The following is a 26251-nucleotide window of genomic DNA, read 5'->3' on the forward strand; positions in this document are numbered from 1 at the left end:
CATGTACTCACGTGAAAAACAATTCCATGCGGGAAAAGACATCAAGATATGCACAATGCAACTTTAAAGAAGAGGTAATTTTCTAAAAGGAGAAGGAAAATGAATATATATCATCCTTGCCCCCAAGTGAGAAGACAAGGAAGAATTATGTTGTTACCTAGAATATGATTGGTATTGAAAAAGCATCACCACTCATAACAAACAGCCCCCAATGAAGTTAACTACTAGTGCCATAGGGTGAGGAGCAACATGATAGGGTGAATGGAGTGCTAAGGCACTACCTCTTCGCCAAGAAAAAGTGCAAGATCCGTCCTAAGAGCCATGTGAGCTCGATCATATTGGTCTTGAACAAATGTTTTAAAGGCTTTACAATTTCCAAGAGAATGAGAATAACAATTATGAAAAAGATAATGATCATCACCTTCCTTATTCTTATAGGTATATTTTAGGGGAGTAAACACAACATTCCTATCATACTTCAATCTCCAAAAGATTCTTGTAGCTAACTTTTCTTGATTGTCAATAGGGGTTGGTTTCATCTCTTGAGATGTAGGAGAAGGTGTGGGAGTAGAAGGAGATGGATTGTTGTCTATTATTTTGATAGTTCCATTATCAATGAGTCCTTGTATTCCCTTTTGAATATTAGAACAATTGTTGGCATGATGATCATGGGTTTGATGATATGAGCAAAAAGGATTATTTGAGGAAGAAGCACCTTTAGATGGACGATAGAGTTTATGTTTTGCAAAATACTCCTTAAGCTTTTGCACCCTAAAGAGATCATCCATAGGTGAACGATGAGGATGTCCTAAACCTTCTATACTAGCTTGTGAAGGAGGGTTTATAGGGACCTTGATTTCTTGCTCATATTTTCCAAATCCTTGTCCACTATAACCTTGTTTTAAAATTAAGTTATAACCACTCCTATACGAACTTTTTAATTGTGAAAGACCATTATCACGAATCTCTTTAAAATTTGTAGTGTAAGGAGACATGGAAGGATCAAAGGGAGAATTAGATGAAGAAGGAATATCCTTTATAGGGATATTCTCCTTTTTATCATCATTACTCATATCCTCTTTGATAGGTTGGGAAGGAAGGTCCTTATAATCTAAGGCTTTATCTTTGCTTAATGTTATGTGAGGAGATAGATCATGAATAAAATGCATAGCATCATCTTCTCTATCAATATGTTGATGGTTAAGATAAGTTCTAAGAGAATAAGGAGGATCTAGAGAGATTGATACAACAATATTTTGATCTTGCCCCCCACCCCCTTGCACTAAGGTATGTGTATGAGAAGAAGATGGTGCCATGTTGCACTTCAATGCTTGCTCTCCATTGGAGAGAACATTGATAGGAGTATTGACTCTTTCTTCATTCATATGAGATACCCTATGAGAGGTGCAAGTGTTAGTTTTTTCAATGTCATCTCTAGGATTATCCTTGTCTACAAAAGCTTTGATGTGATCTACATATATAATGCATTTTTTAAAAAACAACATGATAAAGCAACATGGATAAAAGCTTTGAGATATGATTGACTAATAAGAAATATCTTTGAAACCCTAAAGATACAATATGCAAAAGTACTATGAATGAAAAGAAGCAATGTAAAGTGAAAGAAACCATTATCCAACACATGATTTTGATAAATGTAAGTAAAGAGCAATGTAATCATATGTGAAATGGAAAACAAATAAGATTTAGTAAATGCCATTAGAAATGCCCAAAATCGGATTTGAAAACACAAGTAAAAAAAGTTATGCAACCCACAAGTCAAATTTAGCAAAATAAATTAGGGTTTTTATGAATTTAACCTTTAAATTTATTATTTTGATTGAAAACATGATATATGAGTGCAAATTTGAAAGCTGAAATGCATACAAATCAGATCTGAAAACATAAATCAGAAATTTAGCATGCAAGATGTCAGGTTTCACCAAGATGTAATTGTTAAATTTGGAATTAGGGTCAATTAAGAGAATAAAACCACTAGCAATCCTAAATTGACCAAAACAATTGAAAGAGGAGTGAACCCAATAGATCTAGCCACAATCCAAATAAGGAAAGGGTTGAGATTCTAATTAGATTCACTAGTTATTATTGGTTATCCTCTTTCCTAACTTGAATTGGAATATAGTTGTGAAATTAGGGTAAAATGAGAGATAATTGAAGTAAATTGACAAATGTGGAATGCTACAGATATCCCATAGAGCCATAGATTGAGATCTAGGCAAAAGAATAAATTTAGAATCTATTCCCAGAAGTTCGGCCTGATTTTTCGAGACCATGTAGCATAGATCCACCTTGGTCCTTCGAATTTTCCTCCATCAAAAGTTGAACTTGTTCATCACTATCAACTCTACTGAAATTCCTGAATATAGCTCCTACACCTATTTCCTGCACATGGAAAAAGAGAGAAAGATGTGGATAGGGGTTGCCTAAGTCAAACCTCAATTTAGGAAATAATGCAAATACTAAAATAAATGTTAAGAAAATATACTTCAGATTTGCAATCGTTGGTGATGATGCAATGCTCTTTGAATGTAATCACAAATGTAGAATGTAATGGCATGACAAACATATAGACATGAAAAAACTTTAACACACACACATGCTTATATGAAGATTGATGTAACTTTGCTCCACAATGCTTGAAGGATGAATATGCAACCTTGAATCTCTGAAAAAGTTTGATGATGAATGCTTCACAGATGCACAAATATTAGGTATAGATAATGGATGGAGCCTTAAATCTAAAATGAGTTAATAGGATGTCTTTATATAGGGTTCCTTAGGTAAATCATCGATTAGGTCACCCTCCAACGGTCATGTGTAGCCCCAAGGACCAAAATCTATCAAAGAGGTAAAGGGTCTATCCCATTTCAAATTGGGGTCTGCTTAAAGGGGACTAGGGCATTTTGGGACACCCTTGTCTAGACCAAAGCGCTCCACACACTGGTCCTCCTACAAACAGGACCAATACAAAGAGAAATGGGGGAGGGACCTCCAAGATGAGGCCCACGAAACATTGTTCAGGACATCAAAGTTTGAGAATAAGGTCGAATCAGACCTAGAGAAGGGATGAAAATAGGACACGCTAAAGTAAGAGCACAAACATGAGGTGTAAATTGGATCGGTAATAATTTACGATGATACAAGATGATCTATCGTACATTCAATTTATCTATTCATATATGTTTTGAATTTGTTATGTCTTAAGGTCAAGTGATCAAATAATGTTCAATATATATTTTATAATTGTTACATGTCTTATAGATTTGGAAATGTTACAAACTTATCTTCGAATGTTGGTTCCCACAAGTTCCATTTAGTGCAAGGGACATATCTCAAACAAGTCAAAATTGTTCAACATGGGATTCATTTTATTGATTATCAACTTGACAATAGGCTTATATTAGTATAGTCACCTAGTAAATGCTACTGCCTTATTTCTTCAACAAGTTCTTGTGCACGTGAATGTCATAAATAGAGACTAGATAGATATTACATGTTATTGAAGAGTGGCTTGAGCCACTTGATGTAGTCCAAATAATACATGTGTGCTCATCCTCGAACAATTTACACAAATTGTAGAACTTGATTAAAGTAAATTTACATATATTTTTCTAGAAGTTTGAGATCTATATGGTTGAACTTATAGATATATACATATATATTTCTAGAGATGATTTATCTGAACTAGGTTTATGGTGAGTGGATCTTATATTCATGATTTTAACTTGTTAGAGTTGTATGGTTAACTAGGATACATTACTCATGGATTTAAATGATCCTTGGTTTTCACTTAAAACTTATATATAAAAAATACTTGTATAATTTGCTTTATATCTTTGTTGTTTTAATCAAAATTTATGCGGGTATAACAAATGATTTAACTATTTCCCAATCTACTTCAAAAATGGTATGTTTTCCCTATTTTCAACTAGCCAAGATTTGAGCTTTTGTATCGAACCCATTACTTGGCTTGTCAAATATTTGTGTTCCTTAGGAGCTTTTCAAATTGATTTTCATATGGTTTCAGTCAAAGGCCTTCATTTTTAGTCTTTTAATGAGTTGGTTGATATGTGTCTCATCTTCACAAACTGTTGAATTCATCATGAGCTCCCAATTTCATTTGGTCAAAATATTATTGAAACTTGAGACTTATGAACAATGTGGCCAGTCCTTGCCATAACCCGCTTCCCAGATCTGAAGGTTTATTTGGCAAATTCATAAGAGTTGCATGTTGCACGTTGACTACCAATAAAGATATCTAAGCACCAATGCCAAGCACCATTGATCTCCAGTGAAATTTCAAATTCTTTTTGATATGTTGGAAGTCGGAAGAGAGAGAGCTAAGTTCATCCATAAGGGCACATTCAAGAAAAGTTGATTACTCATCCATGAAGACCAATGGTGTGGATATAATTAGTTTGATCATTGTCTTTTTCCAAGTTTTCAATATCCTTCAAGAGGCCGATAGACAAAATGAATGCTTGCAGTGACAAGCAAATTGGCAACGATATCCAAAGTTGGTAACTCACTCTCAAGCACAAATACAAGGCATGAACTGCTTGACAAATCGGCTCGCAGAAATGTGGTCTCACAATATGTTGTGACTACACAATATACATAAAATGGATTTATGAATCGGGTTTAGAAACTTTGAAACCAATGCAATTTATAAGTGTAAATTTGCGTTCCACAACCTTTGCCAACATTCTCCATGCTTGTGCAACAGAGCATGGTCCTCCATCGAAGAATGACAAACGTTTGACAGAATCACTCAAAGAGAAGTCAATTCATGGAATGAATTAATTTACAGAATGCCTTAAGGAGATATCTTCTAATGGAATGCGAAGTTTGCACGATATGCACAAAATTGATTTGTTGAAAGTCACGTTTTACGACGACTCACATCATTTCTCAAGCATTTGCTAAAATGCAGTAAATATTTTTGTCAGAAAATATGGCAAGAGATCTGCCAAGACACTCATGCAAAATGTGGAACCATAGACCGGGCAAATGCATTGTTCAATAGACTACATCAAAGCGATATCATCTCATGTAAAACAATGATTACATGATTTGCAGAAAATGAATTCGTGGTTAGCCTTCATACTGTGCGCAAAATGAAACCCTCAAAAGCTTAGAGTTAATGAAGCGTTGATTGTGTAAACTTTGCTGCCATTTTACATACCTATAGCTTGTGGTGGCTATCTTGCGAACGCCCTAAACCTTGATGCAAGTCAAAATTGTGGTGGGTGCAAGGACATTTCTATTTTTTTCTTTTGAGTCTGTAAATCATATATGAATATTATTAAATTTTTGGCAACCTGCCTCAAAAGAAGTGTCATCTCAATGAATGATTGAGGTTTGTAGAAAATGATATGTTAAACCGACTTTGAAAATATTCGAAGCAAATGGAATTAGTTAAAAGCAAAGCCAAAGTCCACAACTGTTGGTCGCATTCTCCCTGCCTGTGCGAAATGTGAATTCTGGAATAAGTTATTGGCACGCATCAAGGCATATTGGTAGGAAGATTTATGTCAGATATTGTAGATAGAAATGCTCTGTTGACATGCATGCAAAATGTGGAATCATAGACATGGACATGAATTCTTTGATAGCCGATCTCAAAGAGATTTCATCTCAAGCAATGAAATGATTGAAAGATTTGCAAAAAATGGAGTTGTCGAAAAGGCTTTACCAAATGCAAATGGCAGGCGTAATGCCAAATTTCACAATCTTTATCAGCATCCTCCGTGTTTTTGAAACAGGTTAATTTAAATTTATCAAAGTGACACATATGCAAAATGCAGGGTTATGAAAAGAATATATGAGCAGGTTGACAGGATACTTCAAAAGAACATGGTCTCATGGATATCATGACTGCAAATACACAAAAATGGTGTTGTTGAAAATCTTTAGAAGCATTCAAACAAATACAATTTCCAAGCATAAAGCCAAAATCAACAACCTCTGTCAATTTCCTCCTCATACATGTTGAAAAGAAAGAGCATGTCCACAGACACAAAAAATCTATGCAAATTTGAAGAAATTCTCTTTGTGAGTGACGACAAACATATTCATGATTGTGTAATTACTAGGAAATTTGATTCAGTTTTCTTCGCAACAGCCTCCTTAATCGACAATGCATGTAAAACGTGGAAATATAGATGTCAAGTCACGTTTGTTGTCTAACAGAACACCTCGAAAGAGATGCCAACTCAAGGAATGAAATAAAATGTTTGCAGGGATACGCATGAGATGGACTTGTTGAAAAGACCATAGCAGGTGTAAAGCCAAATTGTACAACCTTTGACTGTGTTCCATGTCTGCAGCAACTATAACAAGGATGCCATCTCATGGCATACAATGATTGCTCAGTATGCACAAAACAACATGCAAGCTTTTGACAGTACGCCTCAAATACATGTTTTTCCATGGTTGTGAAATAATTGCAACGATGCACAAAAACAAAATATGGAAACACAAACAGAGCATATGAATTGCTCAGAAGAGTGCCTTAATGATATTTAGCCTTATAAATTGTAATGGTTGGTTGCAGTGTAAGGCAAAGTTGGCAATGCTAGTGCATTAAAAGAAGCAACCTCAGAAATTCAATCTCTTGTAGCTAAAGTTGAGGAGAAGATTACATTTGGGAGATTGTGTTGGTGAGATCAATTAAAATATGGTCAGATCCATAACTTCAGTAATAAGAAAATATGACTAAAGTTTGTTAATGCATTGCTTCTAAAGGCATAGATGTTTGAATTTACGTGCAGACACTTTGTATTGCAAACAAGGAGATTTCTCACCTTTATGAAGGACCTCAAGATTATTTGTTTGTAGAATTGGGTGAGAAAGTTACACTGACAAATGAAACAGATGAAGACAGATAAGCACCTCAGCAAAACCCCAACTTGAAAGTTATATTTTCAAGTAACCTTTTTGTAAAAGACTTATACCACCTTTGTAATTACAAGTTACACTTTGGGCTCAATTTCTGTGAAAGTTAGGTAAATCCTAACTTACCTCTAAAAGGAAGTTATTAGAAGTGATCACTAAGGTAGTTGTTCTAACTGCAAAGTTTTCAAACTCGGACTCGCCACAAACTCGGCAAACCAAAAATTTGGACTTGGACTCAGATTCGTGAAAGACTCGCGAAAGACTCGGCAAAAAAAAACCCATAGTTTTACAAAAAAACATAAAGAAATTAGTGCATTTAGAGAACATAAGAGCCATAATTGAAACATTACACGTCATATGATCTACAAACACGCAATATTTGAAATTTCATCATTCATAGTTTCAACTCCAAAATGTATAATAGCAGCATAAGTTTATAAATGTTTACAAAATTACATATAATGATATGTCCAACTCCAAATGTGAAAAACAACAATGAACAAACTAAAGAGAAGACTACAAACTAATGAAAAAGTCCAGTGTTCCACCGGCGTTGGGGACGGGGGGATGCGGGTACCAAGGGCCTAAGTTTGGAGACAGCGGGGGGATGGCGGCAGGGGTGGCGGGGTGGTGGTGCTGATATAGTTATACATATACATATAGTACTTGAAAAACTAGTTTTGAAAAGATGTATAACAGTATAATAGTATAAGAATTACATTTCAAATGAAACTATAGGAAATTTGAAATACTAAATTTAAATACCAAGATTTCTTCAATGCTAATTTAAATTTGAAAAACAACACTTCAAGAGAAATTTCACTCCCTTAGTTATGTCAAATGAAGGCAAAAAAAATTAAAAAAAACTCACTTTTAAAGCTTGCATGACATTTTTTCTAGGTCGCGCGAGTCCATCTAAAAGACTCACGAGTCCGTGCAAAAGACTCGCGAGTCTTTCAGATGGACTCGCCTCGCGAGTCAACTCGTGGCTCCCATGGACTCGCGAGTCCGTGGCGAGTCCACGAGTCTTAAAACTATGGTTCTAAGTGGTTATCCTAATTAGTTAGGCTAAGTGGTTACGAGGTAGTTATTTTCTCAAGCCTTTAAATTGAAGGCTTTTGTATTGTAAGAGGAGACTTTTGATAGGGGAAACTCTAGAGAATTTTCTAGAGAAGCTTTTGGAGAACTTTATGTTCGCACTTTGTATAGAATGGTTTATGAACTTGTATAATTTCATAAAGTTAAATTGGTAATCCTTTTGTTTCATTGTGCAAATCATGATTTATCCATTAAAGAGTTTGTGCAATTGATGTAATGATACACAAGCAGGCTTTGGTATCTCAGTTTGAATGTGTTGAAGTATCCTATCTCTTCATATGTCAAGATTCGTCATTCCTTTTTCATCTTCATTGCTTGCAAGATGTCTTGTTGTCCTTATATTTTGTCTTAAGGGACTGTTTGTTTCAAGGTATTCTTCAAGTTCAATCATTTTATGTTGGATCTCTTATTTGCTGAGAAATTAGACCTGAATTTTTAGGGCAAGGATTTTTAGAATCTGAAAATTTGTGATTGTGATAGGCTATTGATTAATTTGAAAAGTGGGTATTTTACCTCAAGTTATTTGCATATAGTTTTCCGTTCATAGTGTTTACAGTTTGATTTTCATTTCATTTCTGTTATCAATCAGTTTGTTTTCCTAATTTTTGCATGAGGTTGGACATTCATGCTATGTGCAACTTGAAAGTTTGTGACATAATGTTATCACCAAGTTTTTATGACCTTACGGTGGTACCTATCAATCTAAAATAGTTTATTCGTGTCTCACCAATATATGCGTAGGGTGTCATTTATGATATGTCTAATCATCTGGAAACAATTTTTAAAAATATCCTAATTATGGGCCATCGGACATTGATTTAGACAACTAGAAATACGTTTTGCTAAATCTTATTCAGTTTGTTGAATTGGTTCCATTTACTATAGAAGGTGGATATCAATGATTGTGTCTTGAGTATTTCTGACTCATATTAATTTGTTCTTCTACATGGTAAGATGTTAGTTTCAAGGACAATTGGAAGACATTACCAAAATACTGTCGATTCCAGTTTCTCAACTACCTTTCATATATTTGCAGTTTCAGTATATGACTGTGTGAAAGGAATGATCCCTTCATCTCAATATTGCTACAAAGGCTTTTAGACTCTGTTCACTTAGCTGCGTGAGTTTGAATTTGAATGGAGTGTTATTGGATTTTTGGTTGGTTGGGATGTTGAGTGATATAGTTAAATGGTCTAATTCCACTCTATAAAGACAGAAGACTACCAAATTTACCCTAGAACATACCAATGATCAATTTATAGGAATCTATCAAGTCCTTCAGCAATGAAGCCTTGACCAATCCTATAATTATTCTAGGTTAAACTGCTTCTCCTTGTTCTACATGAGTCAACCTGAGAGACTCAATATTGTCTTGAAATTGCTCTTCCGCATTCTACATCGATCAACTTGAGATACTTAATATTGTCTTGAAAATTCTTCTCCTTCTTCCTACTTCACTAAGTGTTGTTCTCAAAGAAGACTAGCGCTACTTCCTCTCCATGCCAATTTCTCTTCTTGCTTACATATATGGATTTGCTGCTGTCAGTGTTGTGCAACCACTGAGAATACTAGCCGACCAAGTCAAGGTAAAAACTCTTTACATTTTTGCACTGTGCATATGCATATCCATATACATATATGTAGAATAAATTTTTAGTGCTTTCAAGACCTGGGATTTTGGCCATGCAAGCTAAGAAAGCTACAAGCTTTTAAAGTTCATACTTCATTACTCCACCACTATATGCTAGAATTGGAAGCCCAACGGTGAAGAGAGTTCTACTTGTGTTTGTTCTGAATGTTATAAATCGGACTTTCAGTCAAGTTAAAGTTTTAAACTTCATTTGAGATTTAAAAAATTGAGTAGCCACCAATCAAGCAACAAAGTTACAAAATTGTTCCAAACTTGTATATATATATATCTGTAGAAATCTACATATTACTAAATCAATTTGTAGAATAATGTTGATAATTCCAACTTTCAAACAACAAAATGTTATTGGTCTTGTATACTGTGCAGAAAAGATTTTTTAATATGTTTTAAGTTGGTGGCAAAGATATCTACAGCCAATTAAATCCTTCTTTGTCGCTTTCTTTTTTATCTGACAAGTTATTTATATTTTAATATATTCTCCTTTTACAATGATGATAATTTTTGAACCCAAAACACTTACTTTTCAACATTCCGAGAGAATTTGGAGAGGACCTTATGCTGCTGCATGCATAGCAGAAAAGTTTCAGACAAAATGGGATGCATATGTAGCTCAGTTTGATGACGTTCCTCTGAGTGCAGAATTTATATCAAAATATATAATTGTAATGCCTTTCCTTTTCTTCATGTTTCGGCTCCTGAGATTGTGCCATCAGGTACAAGGAACAGCTGATGATCAGCGAATGGTCAAATGCTTCAGAATACTTTTGCAAAGCATCAACTATCCCAGTAAGCTCCTATTTTATATATGTAAAGTTGCTATAAATACAACTCTTCATTTTAACTACTCACCTACATGTTTGCAGAAAAATGACTTTATTAGGGTGTACAGAGCATTCAAGTATTATTTGGCATTATGGGGATGGTTTATTGCTCTCTATCTCATTCAGCACTCTAGAAATTCAACCTAGCTTTCTACTGTCTTCTCTCTAGATTCATAGTTTGAAATATTTATGTGATTATGTTTCACATCTAGGACGTAAATACTTTGAAAATAAGAAAATAAATTGTGCAAGTTGTGGAAAGAACCCTCACATTTTAAGCACTAAGTGCATGCATCTTACCGGAGCATTCTTTTAAACTTTGAAATATTGGATTGCCTATGATTCAATATTTTGTTTCTCTTTATATTTCTCTGATTGATCATATATTGTTCAAACCTGCTTAGACCTTGAGTACTGCTCAATCTTTATATTTTACTTCGTAGCTTTCACTATGAAGTGCTAATTCATTTCTGTTTTGACTTATTGCAAGGCTGGTGGTATAGCATAATGGGATTAACTAGGAACTTCTTTTACAAGCAAAACAACTTAATATGTGACTTTGAGCTTCTGCAATTTTCTGTGAGCAGTTCCATCAGTACCAGGTTGCTGGGCAAGTTCTGCCAATTCCAACTGAAGAAAATCCTAAGATCTAACGGATGAAACTATGGGCCACAAATGATGTGTGTGCTAAGTCAAATTCGTCGTCCCAGCATTTGGCAAGAACTATGCTGCAATGCAGCCCTTGTTTTTTAGATGTATTGACAACATAGATTGATGTAAAATATTGATCTTTTAGCATAGTTACCTAGAGACTTGTCTCCTACCCCTGGAGCTGCGTCTCGGATACCGGAGACGTCTCTGGAAACTTCTTGACACATGAGGTGCTTTTGGCTGCTGTCTCCTACCGTCTCCTTGCCGTCTCCCGACCAAAAATTGACGTCTCCTAGAAAACTTAGGGCAAAATGCAGTAAAAAGGCCAAAAAAACAAAGCAAACAAATAAGATAAGCTTTCAGCAAAACTGCTACAATAAAGATAATGTAGATTATGCGAAGTAACAAAACAAAAAAATAAAAGAAGTAATAAAATAACAAATAAATACAAAAGATTTGAATCTGAATCATAAAAGCTATCTACAAATAATCTTCCGAAAGGCAGATCCCTTAAGAAAGTATGTAGCCGATGAAGATGAAAGCAGGTAATAATGACAGGAGGCCAGTAATATATTTGATGTGTCTAGCAAAGCTTGGGATTGAAGGACCAACAACATTATCTATCATAACAAAAGAACCAGTGCAGAATTTGATAATGATCATAGGGGAATGATTCAAGGCTAGTGGGGCCAGGGTGAGAAGCAAACCGGAAAGAGAAGTTATCATTAACCATTCTTCAGAACTTACTGACAATCACAACCTCTTGCCATTATTGATAATTAATAATAAATATTAATGTCCTAACTACAACTTCAAATACAGCTGTAACAATTTGTAATGTCCCCTCTTGAATAGGATTTAATTATAAATAATAATAATAATAATAATAGTAAAATTAAAATACAAAAGACTAAAAATAAGATTAAATTTAAAATATAATTAAAATTTAATTAAGTCTCATGAATGGTCAAAAGGCATGAATGAAAAGTTGTGACTCCCTCAAACATGAGATATAAAAAGGAGAAGAGAACCTCGTTTGAAAGGAGGATGGAGGAGGAAGAAGAAATAAGGGAGCATGTGAAACAAGGGGGGATTATTGTAAGTAGAAAGGAATGGACAGAAATGATTAAGGGTTGTAACTCTTTCAAAGGGTGATAATTATTAAAGGTTGTGAAGGGTTGTAACTCTTTCAAAGGGTGATGATTATTAAAGGTTGTGACCCTTGCAAAGGGCAGATATGATGAAGAGGTGTGATTCTCCCTCACATGGGAAGATATAAAGGGGAGAAGATTTCATTTGAGGAATACATCCAAGGGAGATCAACTTGGGGAATAGAAAATAAGCATTGTAATGAATAATCTTAAGTGCAAATCTGATTTGAATAATAAGACAGCAATGAGGAGACATGACCCGTTTGAATGGACATCTCTTTCCAAAGAGATGTGTCTCCTCAATGCGATATGAAGGTATAAAAAGAGTAAGCAATTAATGGAAAAATAAAAGTAATCAGCATCGAACAAGAGAATTAATAGCAATCGAACAGAAAAGAAGATTACAGAATATTGACTGCTGTAATAATTAGATCAGAATATAACTTGTGAATATTCCAATCCACTGTGGTAATGTAGAAATTGTTGTTTAGTTTTATATAAAAAATTATTTCACTATCTATTATATATTAATAAGCATTAAATTATACGTTTAACACTACAACAGTCTGTCAAAGGGAAGGAAGGAAATCTGCAATTACGGGAGAAGAGCTATAGGGCACCATGCTACAGTGGCGAATAGGGAGAGAACAGCTGTTAGGGCACCCATTTACACTGTGAAAGGGAGAGAACGGCTAAGGGCACCCTATTGCAATTTCCCTTGCAAGCCCCTACATTGAGGGACTGTTGATAAACTCAAAGATCTCCAACCATGGAAGAATGGAGAGGGATTGCATAGCTCCTTATTCCATATCTTATATGACTGAGATCCCACATATAAATCAGACTCTAATTCAGAATCAAGATTCAAATTCAAGATCACATTATTTAAAGAGATATTTTACTTGGTAAGATGTAACCTGTTGATGTGTATTTTGTACACGACCAAACACAGAATAATATACCTAAAGGTACCTTATCCTCTCTTGAGCAAAGTTTCCCGACTGCTGAAGATCTCGCCGAAGGATCAATCGAGGCAACTCCAAGGTTCTTGTATGTAGGTTCTCTACTCGTGGATAAGCTCTTTGTGGTATGATGTGATTTTGCTGGAATCACAAGGGGACTTACACTTGATGACCTAAATGTCTGATTTGCTTTGAATATTACTGGAACACAGGATTTCACTAGACTAGACTTTGAAAAAAAGGAAAAAGGACGAAGGCGAGGAAAGGATCTAATTCCGATACTAAGGAATGTAAGAGCAATGATTGATCTTTGATGAAATTCTAACTAAGTCTTGTTTTGACATCCCAGGACCATCTCCACAAGGTTAGTGCGATCTTCGGAGGAAAGCTTTATGATGTTTAGATCATCACTACAAGCATGGACACCATCAGGCCGATGCATATCAATGAAGAAGCGACAATTGAAGTTAAGCTTAAGCTGAATGATTCCAGTTGACTACACAAGGCAAGTCTGCAATCAACAAACTACTAGTAGTATGGATATACGAATTGCACCATCAATCAAACACATTTCTTCCACTCATCTAATAACATGAAATCAAAACTGAGAAGTATAGAGACCATGCAAATTGTTGAATCGACCCATAAATTTCACCATTTCTTCAATGAAGTTTTACAAGTCTTTTACAACAACATCTTGACAACAATCTTTGCCTTCTCTTTCTATTCTACTCTAATTGCTATTCTATCAACTGACTATCCACTATTAGCTAACTATTCACCTTCTAACTACTCTCTATTTTCTATTAGCCTTTACAAAATGAAGAGCCGGGGCTTATATAGTGCCCTTAATACAATTCAATGGCTAAGATCAATTTGAGATCAATGGCCAAGATTCTACAATGAAAACCCTAATTAGGGTTTGTTACAACAAACTTAATTATGACCAATGAAATAATTGTATTAATTGGACACATGTCTCTCTGGAATATTCGACCAATGGATAGCTGGGGTAGGTACATCGAAGTTTGTGCCACCTTTAATGAGTCAGGTACATTGAATTTGGACATGCTGAGGTGGACCAATCCGACTGGAGGAGTGATGACAAGGATGCCACCTTGTCTAACACCTGGCAACTTGGTAGATATCCAATTCGATGATGCTGAGAAGCTAGCTTTAATTAATTCATTTGAAACTAACTCATTCTTCGGCGAACCCTTGCTCTGACTTCTTTTGTCTTTGATGTGCAGGATGATGATGTACCTCGCCTTGGAATGCTGGATTGGAAGAGGTTATTCCTGATGATGCTTGACCGAAGAAGGCCATCCTTGTCGATGCTAGATTGGAGGAGGTCGCCCTTATCCTTGCTTGATCTTCTTGGAGGAGACCATCCTTGATCTGGCTTGATTTTCTTTGATGAGAGTCTGCCAAGTAATAGATCTTCTGACTTCAGGGCCGCCATTTGATGCCTACACAAAAGATTAAAGTTAGTCTTTGAGCATCAAACCTTAAAGCATAGAATTCAAGACCTTTCAAGGGTATAACTCAAGATATTAATTTGAAAAAGACATTATAAATCAAGAATTATACATTTTCAAATTAATTATGAATGGAAATAAGATTTTCAAGACTTAGATTTTACAAAATTGCTATGAAATCACAATAAGTCTTGAATAAGAACCTCAAAAAATTCTTCATACCTTCTCCTCTGAAAGCCTAACTATACAACCTTGGAAAATGATAAAAGAAGACCGGATTTTGCTGGACAAGGGTTGTATTGTGGTCTCCCTTTGGACGAATTATGCTTCCATTAGCCTCCAAAAGAGCTTCTCCTTCTTTAGCCTCCAACACCTAGCAAAATTTCGCCTCCACTCTGCTGGATTTCGCTCCTCAAATTGCTCCTCAATTTCGCACTTGGAAGGGATGAATGAATGATTTGCATTTGTCCACATACACCTCCCTTATATAGGGCGCTCACCCTAATTCTTGTTGAGGCCGACTTGACAAAAGGGAAATAAAATGAAATAAAATCCCCTTTTGAAGGATGGCCGACTTGGCAAATAAATGCAAATAACAAATATTGAGCGCTCAACTTAATTTTTTCATTTTCAAAATTAATTTTAATGCCTCCAAGGTGGATTTTTTAATTATTTCAAGGCATAAAAATTAATTTATTAAATTGCCAAAGCCTTAATAAATGCGAATTTAATTTATCCTCCCAAATGTCTTAATTTGGCAAATTTGGCGAAATTTGGGAATGCTTAGTGAAGTTTCTTCAAGATTTCGCCCTGGACCCTTTGGAAGGGTCAAGAGCGATTTTTCCAATTTAGGCCAAAATTCACCTTAGCTTGATCATTGAACTTCTTCAAGGCGATCTCCAGAGTCCATTTCCTTCCATCACTGGGTTAGCTCATCAAAACTTGAAGGAAAAAATTGCATTTTAGGGAATTTCGCCCTGGGCCCTTTGCAAGGGTCAGGGGCGAAATTCTCTCCTGAGCTCAAAATTCTTATTTTTCAAAGTTCACGACCTCACCAAGGCATTCCAAATAGCATTTTTCACCGAGGTCCAGGCTTAGTCTCATTCAAAACTTGGAGAAAAAGGTGGATTTAGGGTTTTTTGCCCTGGACCCTCTGGAAGGGTCAAGAGCGATTTTCCTTGCCTAGGCTTACTCCTTCATCTTTTTAACTCCAATCAACTTTACAAAGCTAGGAAATAGTCCTCTTGATTCACCCGATCCAAGTTTGATTTGCTTTCATAAGGCAAAATAGGGGATTTTCAAATTTTCGCCCTGGACCCTCTAGAAGGGTCAGGAACGAATTTCCCTTTGGGCATCAAAATTTGCATCTTTAGCAATCCAACCCAACTTCAAGGCAATTCAAATGTCATTTTACACCCATGTCTAAGCTTGGCCCTGCTCAAACTTTGGAGGAAAAGATAGGTTTTAAGATTTTCGCCCTAGGCCCTATGGAAGGGTCAGGAGCGATTTTCAAGTTTTGAGCATGTTCCTCTATCCTTTCAACTTCAACTCACCTTCAAGGCTAAAAACACACTTCTCCTTGCATGTTCAACCCAAGTTTCACTTGATTTCGCCAGGGAAAATAGGTGTTTGAAGAATTTTCGCCCTGGACCCTCTGGAAGGGTCAGGAGCGAATTTTCATTCTTGACCAAAAATCATCATTTTTCCAACTTGAAACTTCTTTGCAAGGTAGGTTTTCATCTTTCATCATGCTAGGAATAAAGTCTCATGTCCAAGGAAGGCCAAAAATGTGGTTATGAGGAATTTCACTCTGGACCCTTTGGAAGGGTCGGGAGCGAAATTGCCTTTCCTGGGCAGAATCCTTTGTTTTCTTCATTTCCAAACATGCCTAAGGGTTTCAACGTGCCCTTTCCACCTTTCATCATGTCTTTGACATTTCAATTTGACCAAACTGAGCAAGAAATGCCTCCTATAGAGATTTTCGCCCTGGACCCTCTGGAAGGGTCAGGAGCGAAAATTAGGTTTTAAGCAAAAATCCTTCATTCTTTCAAGTTGAAACTTCCTCAGGAGGCAAAAAGGAGTTGTCCTTGTTTCATCTATGTCCAAAACTTGACTTTTTTCATTGCAAAATGAGAGCTTTTGGGAATTTCGCTCTGGACCCTCTACAAGGGTCAGGAGCGAAATTGCCTTCCTTGTCCAGAATTCATCATTTTGCATGCTTCCAAACCTTTGAATGATGTTCAACCTTCATTCCAAGAGACCCTGCACATAAAAGGTTAGCCAAAATTAGTGACAAATAAGCACAAATAAGATTTTCACTCTGGACCCTCTGGAAGGGTCAGGAGCGAAATCTTCATCCCAGGCTAAACTGCTCAATTTTCAAGTTTGAAATCATTTCACAGGGCAAGGTTAGATGGTTTTCCAAGTTAGGAACAAGTTTTCAAGCTCAAACAAGGTGGCAAATGAAGTTTATAATGAATTTCGCTCTGGACCCTCTGGAAGGGTCAGGAGCGAAATTCCTCTTCCAGGCTAGAATCCATCATTTTTTCAAGGTTTTCAAACATTTCCAATTTTCCCTTCAAAATGCCTTGCAAGTCAAAATTTGGTCAAATAAGGCAAGAAATGAGTCCTAGGTTGATTTTCGCCTTGGACCCTCTGGAAGGGTCAAGGGCGAGATTCGCTTTGGACCCTCTGGAAGAGTCAGGAGCGAAATTCGCTTTGGACCCTCTGGAAGGGTTAGGAGCGAAATTTGACATTTTGAACTCTCTGTCAGGATAATTTTATGGAATATAACATTTAAGTATAAGAAAATGTCACTTATACTTTAAGTTATATTCCATATATACTTTCCGACCTCCAGGAGCTATATTGCAAAATCTAGTTTTTGGAGGATTCTTCAATTTTCCAGACTTAGTCAAATTTCAGGATCAGGACATTCCAGACTTAGCCAAATTTCAGGATCAAGACATTCCAGACTTCATTTCAGGATCAGGACATTCCAGACTTAGCCAAATTTCAGGATCGGGACATTCCAGACTTCATCACTCACCAATTTGACCTAACTCAAGCAGAACCTGCCATCCAGGTGATCCCCCTGGCGACACTCGAAATTTAAAGGCTAACAGACAAAACCCTAAAAGAGCCAGAAAACAAACCCTAGAAAGCAAAAAAGCAGGGGTCCCCATTTGCAATGGGGCGATGTGTGAAATGGTCACAACATAACCCTAACACTAATTTGTTGCAATTGTGATTCTAGGGCAAATTAGGAAGGGTACATTACACAATTTTTATCCCACCCTTCCTTGATGGCCATTTTAAAAAAGATACCAAGCTTGTCTCTAGACTTGATCAGTGCGTCTAGCTGAAATGCCCTGAAAAGCATGTATACCATCTCCTATGTCCAATTGTTGTTCAGATTGCTTTTCTTTAAAAAGATGTCTGATATAGTGTTAATGATCTTCAATATGTTATGTGCAATCATTGATAAACTCAAAGATCTCCAACCATGGAAGAATGGAGAGGGATTGTATACCTCCTTATTCCATATCTTATATGACTGAGATCCCACATATAAATCAGACTCTAATTCAGAATCAAGATTCAAATTCAAGATCACATTATTTAAAGAGATATTTTACTTGGTAAGATGTAACCCTAACACTAATTTGTTGCAATTGTGATTCTAGGGCAAATTAGGAAGGGTACATTACACAATTTTTATCCCACCCTTCCTTGATGGCCATTTTAAAAAAGATACCAAGCTTGTCTCTGGACTTGATCAGTGTGTCTAGCTGAAATGCCCTGAAAAGCATGTATACCATCTCCTACGTCCAATTGTTGTTCAGATTGCTTTTCTTTAAAAAGATGTCTGATATAGTGTTAATGATCTTCAATATGTTATGTGCAATCATTATATACTAAATTCTAGATGAGCTTCAATGCACTTGAATTGTAAAAATAATGGTATCGCTGCCTCAAACTACATCTTCTGTAAATAAACCGGTACATACAAACTTATTCTGTGTTGTATCTACTGCTCTTTTATATTTTGTTTCAGCACAGGAAAGAGACACAAATTTATTTTTTCCAAGCTGTAAAACCGAATCTATAGCTAGGTTGACAATATTGCTTACTGTTGATTTTCTGTCATCAACCAAAGACCCCCTCAATTTTAATTTATGCAACCTATGACTATCAATTGAAAGTCTTATTACTTACTGTTGGTTAACAACTTAACTTCTAACGGTGTGAAACAGAGTTACACTCCCCATGAAACTTTCTAGCAAGTCCTGGCATACGTTACTTGTGACAAGATATGCTAGTTAATTTGTCGGAATTCTACATCTGGACATTTAAGTACCTTGATAAGTCCTTCTTGGGGAGTCATAATATGTTGTTTTGTGGCCCGTGTTTTATACCCATTATTTTGTAATACTACCCAGAGATGTGCCCATAAATACTTGCACATGGATTTGGGGTAAACACAATTGAGAAATATCTTATTGTATTGTGAAAGGTTGAGTAAGTGTTGTTTTTGCTGGGTTTTTTCCAAAAAGGGTTTCCCAGACTAAATGTTTATGTTACATTATGAATGCAATTATTAATTTCTATCGCACTTATGATTTCATTAGCATTGCTTCTACTGAATGGTTTATCAGTTTTATTTCTCTTCAGGTACCTATGATCATGATTAGAACTCAAAACAACTGAACTAAAAATACTGTCTCTTTCATCCAATTTCTCACCTAATAGTAATGTAACTAGAACTAGGGTCACGAAGTCTGTAAACCCTGCCTTTATTACTGCAGGCCCAAAAACAACACTCTTACACTCTAAAGCCAACACTTTTTATATTCTCATCAGCAGTTAAATTGCATCAATGGAACAAAAAAACCGAAACTGCCTTACCTTAGGTCTTAGTCCACTCTTAGCTTCAGACAGCTTTTGTGGGATTCCTTTTAGTAAGTAGATTGTTTATGAACTGCTGGAGATTTACCGTGCAAAATTGATCTAGTCATCCATCAAGAGAAATTTAATCCTTTTCTGCAACTTAGTTTTTGCAGCTGCTTTATAAGTCTTGAAGGGACTGAAAGCTTTTGACTGCATTAAAGAAAGTATCCACAACTTTTCTAAATAGTCATCCACAATGAAAAGACAATATCTAGTAGTGGTAGTGGTCCATCAAGCAAGGAAGCCTTCATTGATCTACTTGTATTAAAACGCATCAATTCCACAATTTATTGGCTTCAACACTTTTCCCTTGACAGAGCACTAATTATATTTTTCTCCAGCCAAATAAGCTGCACAAATCGTTTTCTCATTGTGAACCTAAGGTAAACCATTAACTATCCTTTCATTAAGTGAAAAAGATAACAATGCATTACACAGCTAAATAGTCAATGCCACAATGCATTGCTGCTGGAATCAACACATGCTGCCAATACCTCTATTTCTTTCAAACTAATAACCTAGATTACTGACCCCAATGCAAATATGGTATACATATGTAAATAGTTCGCACCTCTAAATATGATAAATCTATCTAATTTAGAATATAAACTATAAATAACACTATCTATCAAAATATAATAAGAATATTAGATTTCCGCGCTGCTGCGAATGGTGAAACTTCCGACTCCTCCTGGTGCTAGGGTTTATATTTTTGCCTCCACAGATTCGGCACCAACCATGGATAATTTGTGCAGGGCTACCAAAGGTTTTTCTCTTGGTGGCTCCTCGCGATGGAGCTTCTCCTCTGCACTTTAAATGGAGACCTTGTGCTATGTCTAGGATTTATGCAGGTGAGGCCTCTGTTAGGGACACCAATGTCATGGTTGCGAAAGGGTTTGTGGCTCCTCAATTTCCGATGATGGCAACTAACCTTGCTCCAATCAGGTCTGGCTCCACCGGCTTCTGCTTCATATGTGGATGCCAATAAAAATAGGGTTTGCACCTCTCAGGCCTTGAATCCAATCCCTTCAGAATCTGATGGCATCAATTCCTGGAAAATTGCTTATAGCTTTGGCGAACCCGTCAATTTAAAGTTTGATGCCAAATTAAAGAAAGAGCTTGTAGAAAATGAGGATTTCTTTAATAAATATGGACTTATTGGAAGGCTTTGTCGTTTATGGCCTAGTCTCCCCAATCTCCATAAATGGAATTCTAAGTCCTGGATGCCACTCATGGAAGAAAAGTTAGAAATATACCCTGTGCAAGAGGTTTTTTCATTGTGGTTCTTGACAGTAAGAAAGACAAGGACACTATTCTCAGCTACTTATGGTCTTGGGGAAAAAAAAAATGATGTTAAAATCTTGGCATCCTCTTTTTAATCCTACTACCGAATCCTTTTCTATAATTCCAGTCTGGGTCTGTCTTCCTAATCTTCCTCATTACTGGATTGAATCTTTCTTTGCAGCGATAGGAAATTCAATCGGCAACTTTGTCACTACAGATCAGAAATCTACCAATTTTATCCACACAACGTTCATGCAGATTTTGGTGGAACTAGATACATCTAAGGATATTTGCCGGCAGAAACTATTTTGGATTCAGATGGCCAAGGTTGGAGTCCGTTGGACACAGCCCCTAGTCTATGAAGGTTTATCCTTTAGATGCAGAAGGTGTTACAAGACGGGGCATATTGCAGCTGAATGTCCAAACAATAGAATGCAATCAAAGCAGGAAGCCACATGGTGGAAAGACTATTCTCTCCTTCACTACAGTGTTGATAGTGCATCCAAAATGGAGTCATCCCCAAATAATGGTGATAGTAATAAGATTGACTCACAGGCTGCTAAGCTCCCTGGTAATGTTTTGGGCCAAAGGTCAGAAAAGGATATTTCTGACTCTTTGGGCTCTCCAAAATGCAGGAATGAATAATCTAATTTCTGTGATTCTATGACACTAATTTCAGTCTTTCTTTGACTTCCAGATTGGATGTAACTTTAAAATTTTGAACTACGAAATTTCTGGATTTTCAAGTCACACTCATATGCAAAGGCTAAGCAGAGAAAAGGCAAAGAAAACCTATATATTCATGTACCCTAAGTCGCTTTCAATCATGTACCCTGAATTGCCACAATTGTCCCCAATCACATCCCAGAAATGCTAAAATCACAACAATTTTTTCAACTTTGGGCAGAAAACAATTGACTTTATACTGATTTGGTGAGTTTATCTTAAAAACCTGTAGCTATAACGAGTTTTTGCAAAAAAATCACCACAAGATTATCAAAAATACCAGCGGCAAGTTTTTCAATGAGTTACTCTGGCTGTTTCTGACTCACAAGTTTTGCTAGTTTTGCATCTATCGTTGAACTTGATATTATTATTTTAATATTGCACTTGAAATTTGGACAATGAATAGTTTATAATATGATCATTAAGTTTTAAATGACATTCGAGTTTATGGTGGTTTTGTTGACTCTCTCTCTCTCTCTCTCTCTGTATATATATATATATATATATAAAAATATAATTTTTACATGTTTTTGTGTAGACAAACCCAACCCCTGAATTTTTTTTCCTAGATCCATGAACCAAATCCAAGAAACCAAACTAGGATGTGAGCCCAAACCAGCAACATAGATTAGAGGTATGGTATACCCCCCTTCACACAATTGTTTTCCTCAATGCTAATCAATAATGGATATATTTGCAAAAAAACTTCCTCTTCACACATGGCATCTCCAATTGGCGAATTCTTCCATTGAATGAAGTACTCTGAGATTGTTCTAGTCGTCAACTTCTTTGTGTGTGTCTGGAGAATTAACTCAAGATCCAAGATGATTCTTCCCTCCTCATCTAGCCCGGGTAACAGTCTGTGTAGAGATCTATTCACCAATAACCTTCTATAAACATGGAACATCAAAAATTGGATGTAAAAACCTGGAAGAAATTGAAATATCCTTAAAACTTATGACCTCCGTAAACACCATGGGTGGATGTAATCTCAAAATATACAATTCCATTCACATGGAAGACGAGAAACACTTTTTCCTTGACTGGCTTACTGAAATTTCTGGTCAAACCTGTGTCATTTTGAATACTTACAATTTTTTTAACCTAAGAAGATCAAAGAACCCTCGAATGTCTGATTTCAGACCTCTTTCATTATATTCATAAGAAAAAAATCAAAAAGCCATATGATAGGTCCATAAATGATAAGTGAGATCATTATTGTCAATTACTAAATTTTTCAAGTTGTAGCACTGCTTCTTTGCACAATGGTTATTATTTGTGTATTTAATGCAGATGAAAATAACATGTAACTTCATGTGGGTTTTGGTACTTTTGCATGCAAAAAGAGAGAGAGCAAGTTGTGCCAGTCTTTATTGCCACAGGAAAAAAATTCAGCATAGAAGAAAAGATCAATTTTCTAGAAAGTAATGAATTTGCGTCCATTGAGAAAAAGTTTTGTTCATGGTGACTTTAGTTTGAATGTCACTAAGGATGAATAGCTCACATAAGCAACAAGTTATGGCAAAATGAAACTACTGCTTAGCCTTCCATGTATATGACTTGCTGCATAGTAATATACTGGTTTGTCATTGAAATTTATTAATAGACAAGAAACAAGAGAGTGCTTGTAAATGCTATCAGCATTCTCCTGCAAGGGAATATTCTATACATGTCAAACCATACTAATCAACCTGATGAGAGCAGGATAAAGAACAAAACAGGCAAGTTTTGCTTTAGAACATCTTGAATTAACATTTTAAAATAGGTTTATAAGGGGAAAAGGAAAATTCTCGTCCAAGTATATTGTTACTTATTCAGTTCCCCTCTCTCCTGCTGATCCTATTCTCAGAGATACTTCGATGATCAGAAACAAACTGAAAAAGAACTACGGCAGGCAATAAGGCTGTCCAGCTACACTTCTCTGTTGGAAAACGGGATGCAATCCTTGCTTTCATGAAGATAAGTCCCCGCTCTTATATAACTTGAGAGAGAATCTGCTAAAGCCAGAATTGGCAGTGGACTCTGCGTTTTCAGGGTAAGGGTAAAGATTCCAGCTTTTCTAGCTTTGATAGAATAAAACCTTCATTATAAATGTGCTATTCTTCTGATAAAAATCTCTTAGGTTCTAATATAATATTGGATGAATTTGGAAGTTTCAGATCTTGCAACCATGCAAGCTATGTTTAATTCTTATTTCACTTATTTCAAGATAACAACCTGTTATATAATATCATACAACCAATTTTAAATTTGGCAATTAAGTGATAGGATGCCATTCCAGATTATAAAGCATCATTGATAACTATTCAAATACTGACACAGCGCCAGCAATTCAACTATATGTGACATATCATATAGAACAGGAAGCTAAATGCAGACAATTGGATGATTGACAAAGAGGAGGATCAGGCCACTATGAAAAACAAATGGAAAACTAAATATAGTTGTAACTAATTCAAACCTGACCCAGAAATTTGAATTGTGGGAAGTCTCTCTTGGCATATGGGTTTACTTCCCTCTTGAACAAGCTTAATCAGAGTCTTTAGAATATGAGTCTGCATGAAGCATATAATGCAATTCCCCTCTGGAAGCACAGAACCCTTTTCTCCTTCCTTCTCTAACAACAACCTCGCACTGCCCCACCCACCAGAGACCTCGAAGTTATCAAAGCATGCTGTACAAGCCTCGGTTTCCACTGTCTGATACAGGCACAGAGTACCCAGTTGGCCTTCCCATTGCGTCCTCATAATTTCATCCCATTCATTTGCAACAAGAATGACCTTGCCTTCATCTGCAGCCCTGAGATGCAATGATCTCCTCTCCAAGGGCTTCAGAGTGGCAGGAGGACCGAACCCAATGACAGGAACAATAAGAGAATTCTCAGAAAGTGCAGCAGATACAAGTACAGCAAGACCTGCGCCCAAGCTGTGGCCTGTTAGCAAAAGTGGGTATCCCGGATAGGCATCCATTACATGTCTTGTGAAGTTGAGGGCTTGAGAAAAGTAGTCAAGGGTGGAGTATGTAAAGATGGAGCATTTGGGTGGAAGGGAATTAAAGTCCAGGCCGTCCCAAAGGAGCATGTCTGCACAAATGTCTGCAAGGCCGTCTAATAAGTCTGTGATTTGGGTGCCCCGGAATGCAATCACAATTTTATTGGATGTTTCTTGTCGGTAGGCCAAAACGTGGACTCCACCCTGTGATGGAGCCACGGGAGGCACCAGGGAGGAAGGGGTCCAGCCTGGGACTTCTATAGTTTTGGGGTATCTGTAGGCATTGGCAGCCATTTGGATTATTGGGTAGATGGAATTCTTAAATTCGGATCCATTCATGCCTTTCAAACCGGAGATCCAATCCCATCCCTCGCCCCCGGCATTTGCACTTGTTAAACACAGCAGTAGCAGCAAACCTATTTCCACGCACTTCATTTTCCTTTTAATTTTTTATTACAGATTGTAACATCGTATATATTTATAAGATGTTGGTTGATCCTGTTAATTCAGAGACCTATCAAGGGTTTGCCGGCACGCCCACCATTACCAATGATATTTTGCGTTGTGTCCTGGAATATTAGCATATCAAATTATTCTGAGAGAATTTTACAAAGCAAGAAAAATAAACGAGATAAACAAGTGTTCACAAGAATTTAGCAAGGATCCATCGAGGGATCCATGTCGTCTATATTTTACAGTGAATTATAGAGAAACGGAAGCGGCCTGCAGTCAGTCTGGAAGAGATGGGGAAAATAAACTTTTACATGGATATTTTACCAGGCCATTCATAATTTTGAGTCAACAATAAATAAAACTCATATTAACCCATGTCGCCATGCTGCTGAGTGTTTTCATACAATCTTTTAGTGAGGTTGCTGCTTGATAATTGAAACGAGGCTTCTCTTTTTTATTTGGGTTTAATTTTACTTAAAAAATATTTTTAAGAATTTTATATAGAATATCATTTAAGAGGACTGCTAAAAAACAAACAGCAAACTATGGGTCACCAGTTTCATAAATTGCTCCTAAAAAAGTTGAATAAGCTTAAGCAGCTGCATAGGGACATGTCCTCAATCTTCAAATAAACTTTAATTATCAAGTTATATTATTTTTTCTAACTTCATCAAAATTGAAATTTGTTTAAAAAAATGTTGAATTTTTTTTTATAATATTGAAAATTGTAACTTTTGATTTGAGAAAATATAATGAGTTAAAAATGTAGCAACTAAAATGTTATACAATAATTGTATTATATAGTATTATTATTATTAAGTATATAGTATATCATTTATTATAATATTATATATTATTATATTTTATTTTAACAGTATTTTTATTCTTAATTTTATTATATATTAACAGTGGAACCAAATATTATAATAATAATATTACTACTACATGTTATTAATTATTATATTATATAATATTACAATATCATTATCATATTATATTATTATATTATGTTATCATTATATTATAATGTTAATTAAAGGGAATAATAAAATGTGAACTGGACGAAAAGGCTCTGCGTGAAGGGCGAAAATGAATTATTCTCTTTGCTCTGCGTGAAG

At 36.0% G+C, this 26251-nt stretch overlaps 1 protein-coding gene across 9 annotated transcripts; it reads right to left on the reverse strand.

The window, feature by feature from the left end:
- Window positions 1-1897: 1897 nt before the first annotated feature.
- LOC131076906 (uncharacterized) lies at window positions 1898-25471 on the reverse strand. 9 transcript variants are annotated; one of them, XR_009113502.2, is made up of 4 exons: window positions 24152-25470; window positions 11294-11431; window positions 10188-10362; window positions 2205-2403 (listed from the first exon to the last, which is right to left on the reverse strand). XR_009113502.2 is itself a non-coding variant. In XM_058014252.2 (3 exons), exons 1-3 carry the CDS (start codon window positions 25113-25115, stop codon window positions 2366-2368), a joined length of 1140 nt encoding a protein of 379 aa, XP_057870235.2. In that variant the 5' UTR covers window positions 25116-25471; the 3' UTR covers window positions 1898-2365. The 9 variants fall into 9 exon arrangements, 5 of the variants coding, with proteins under 5 accessions (XP_057870235.2, XP_057870239.2, XP_057870238.2 ...); XM_058014252.2 differs by lacking the exon at window positions 10188-10362 and having other exon boundaries at window positions 1898-2403; window positions 24152-25471; XR_009113503.2 differs by lacking the exon at window positions 11294-11431 and having other exon boundaries at window positions 24157-25469.
- Between the last annotated feature and the right edge of the window lie 780 nt (window positions 25472-26251).

The sequence above is a fragment of the Cryptomeria japonica genome, chromosome 10 (genome assembly GCF_030272615.1).
Source record: "Cryptomeria japonica chromosome 10, Sugi_1.0, whole genome shotgun sequence".
Lineage (NCBI taxonomy): Eukaryota > Viridiplantae > Streptophyta > Pinopsida > Cupressales > Cupressaceae > Cryptomeria > Cryptomeria japonica.

What these genes read in the sequence shown, in the direction of transcription:
- LOC131076906 (XM_058014252.2), bottom strand. Translation starts at nt 25,115, where the DNA reads ATGAAGTGCGTGGAAATAGGTTTGCTGCTACTGCTGTGTTTAACAAGT. An exon ending in AATTCAAATTTCTGGGTCAG is followed by an intron (nt 11,432 to 24,151) that starts GTTTGAATTAGT and finishes TAAGTTTTCTAG; the next exon opens with GAGACGTCAATTTTTGGTCG. An exon ending in GGTAGGAGACAAGTCTCTAG is followed by an intron (nt 2,404 to 11,293) that starts GTAACTATGCTA and finishes TTCCATGTGCAG; the next exon opens with GAAATAGGTGTAGGAGCTAT.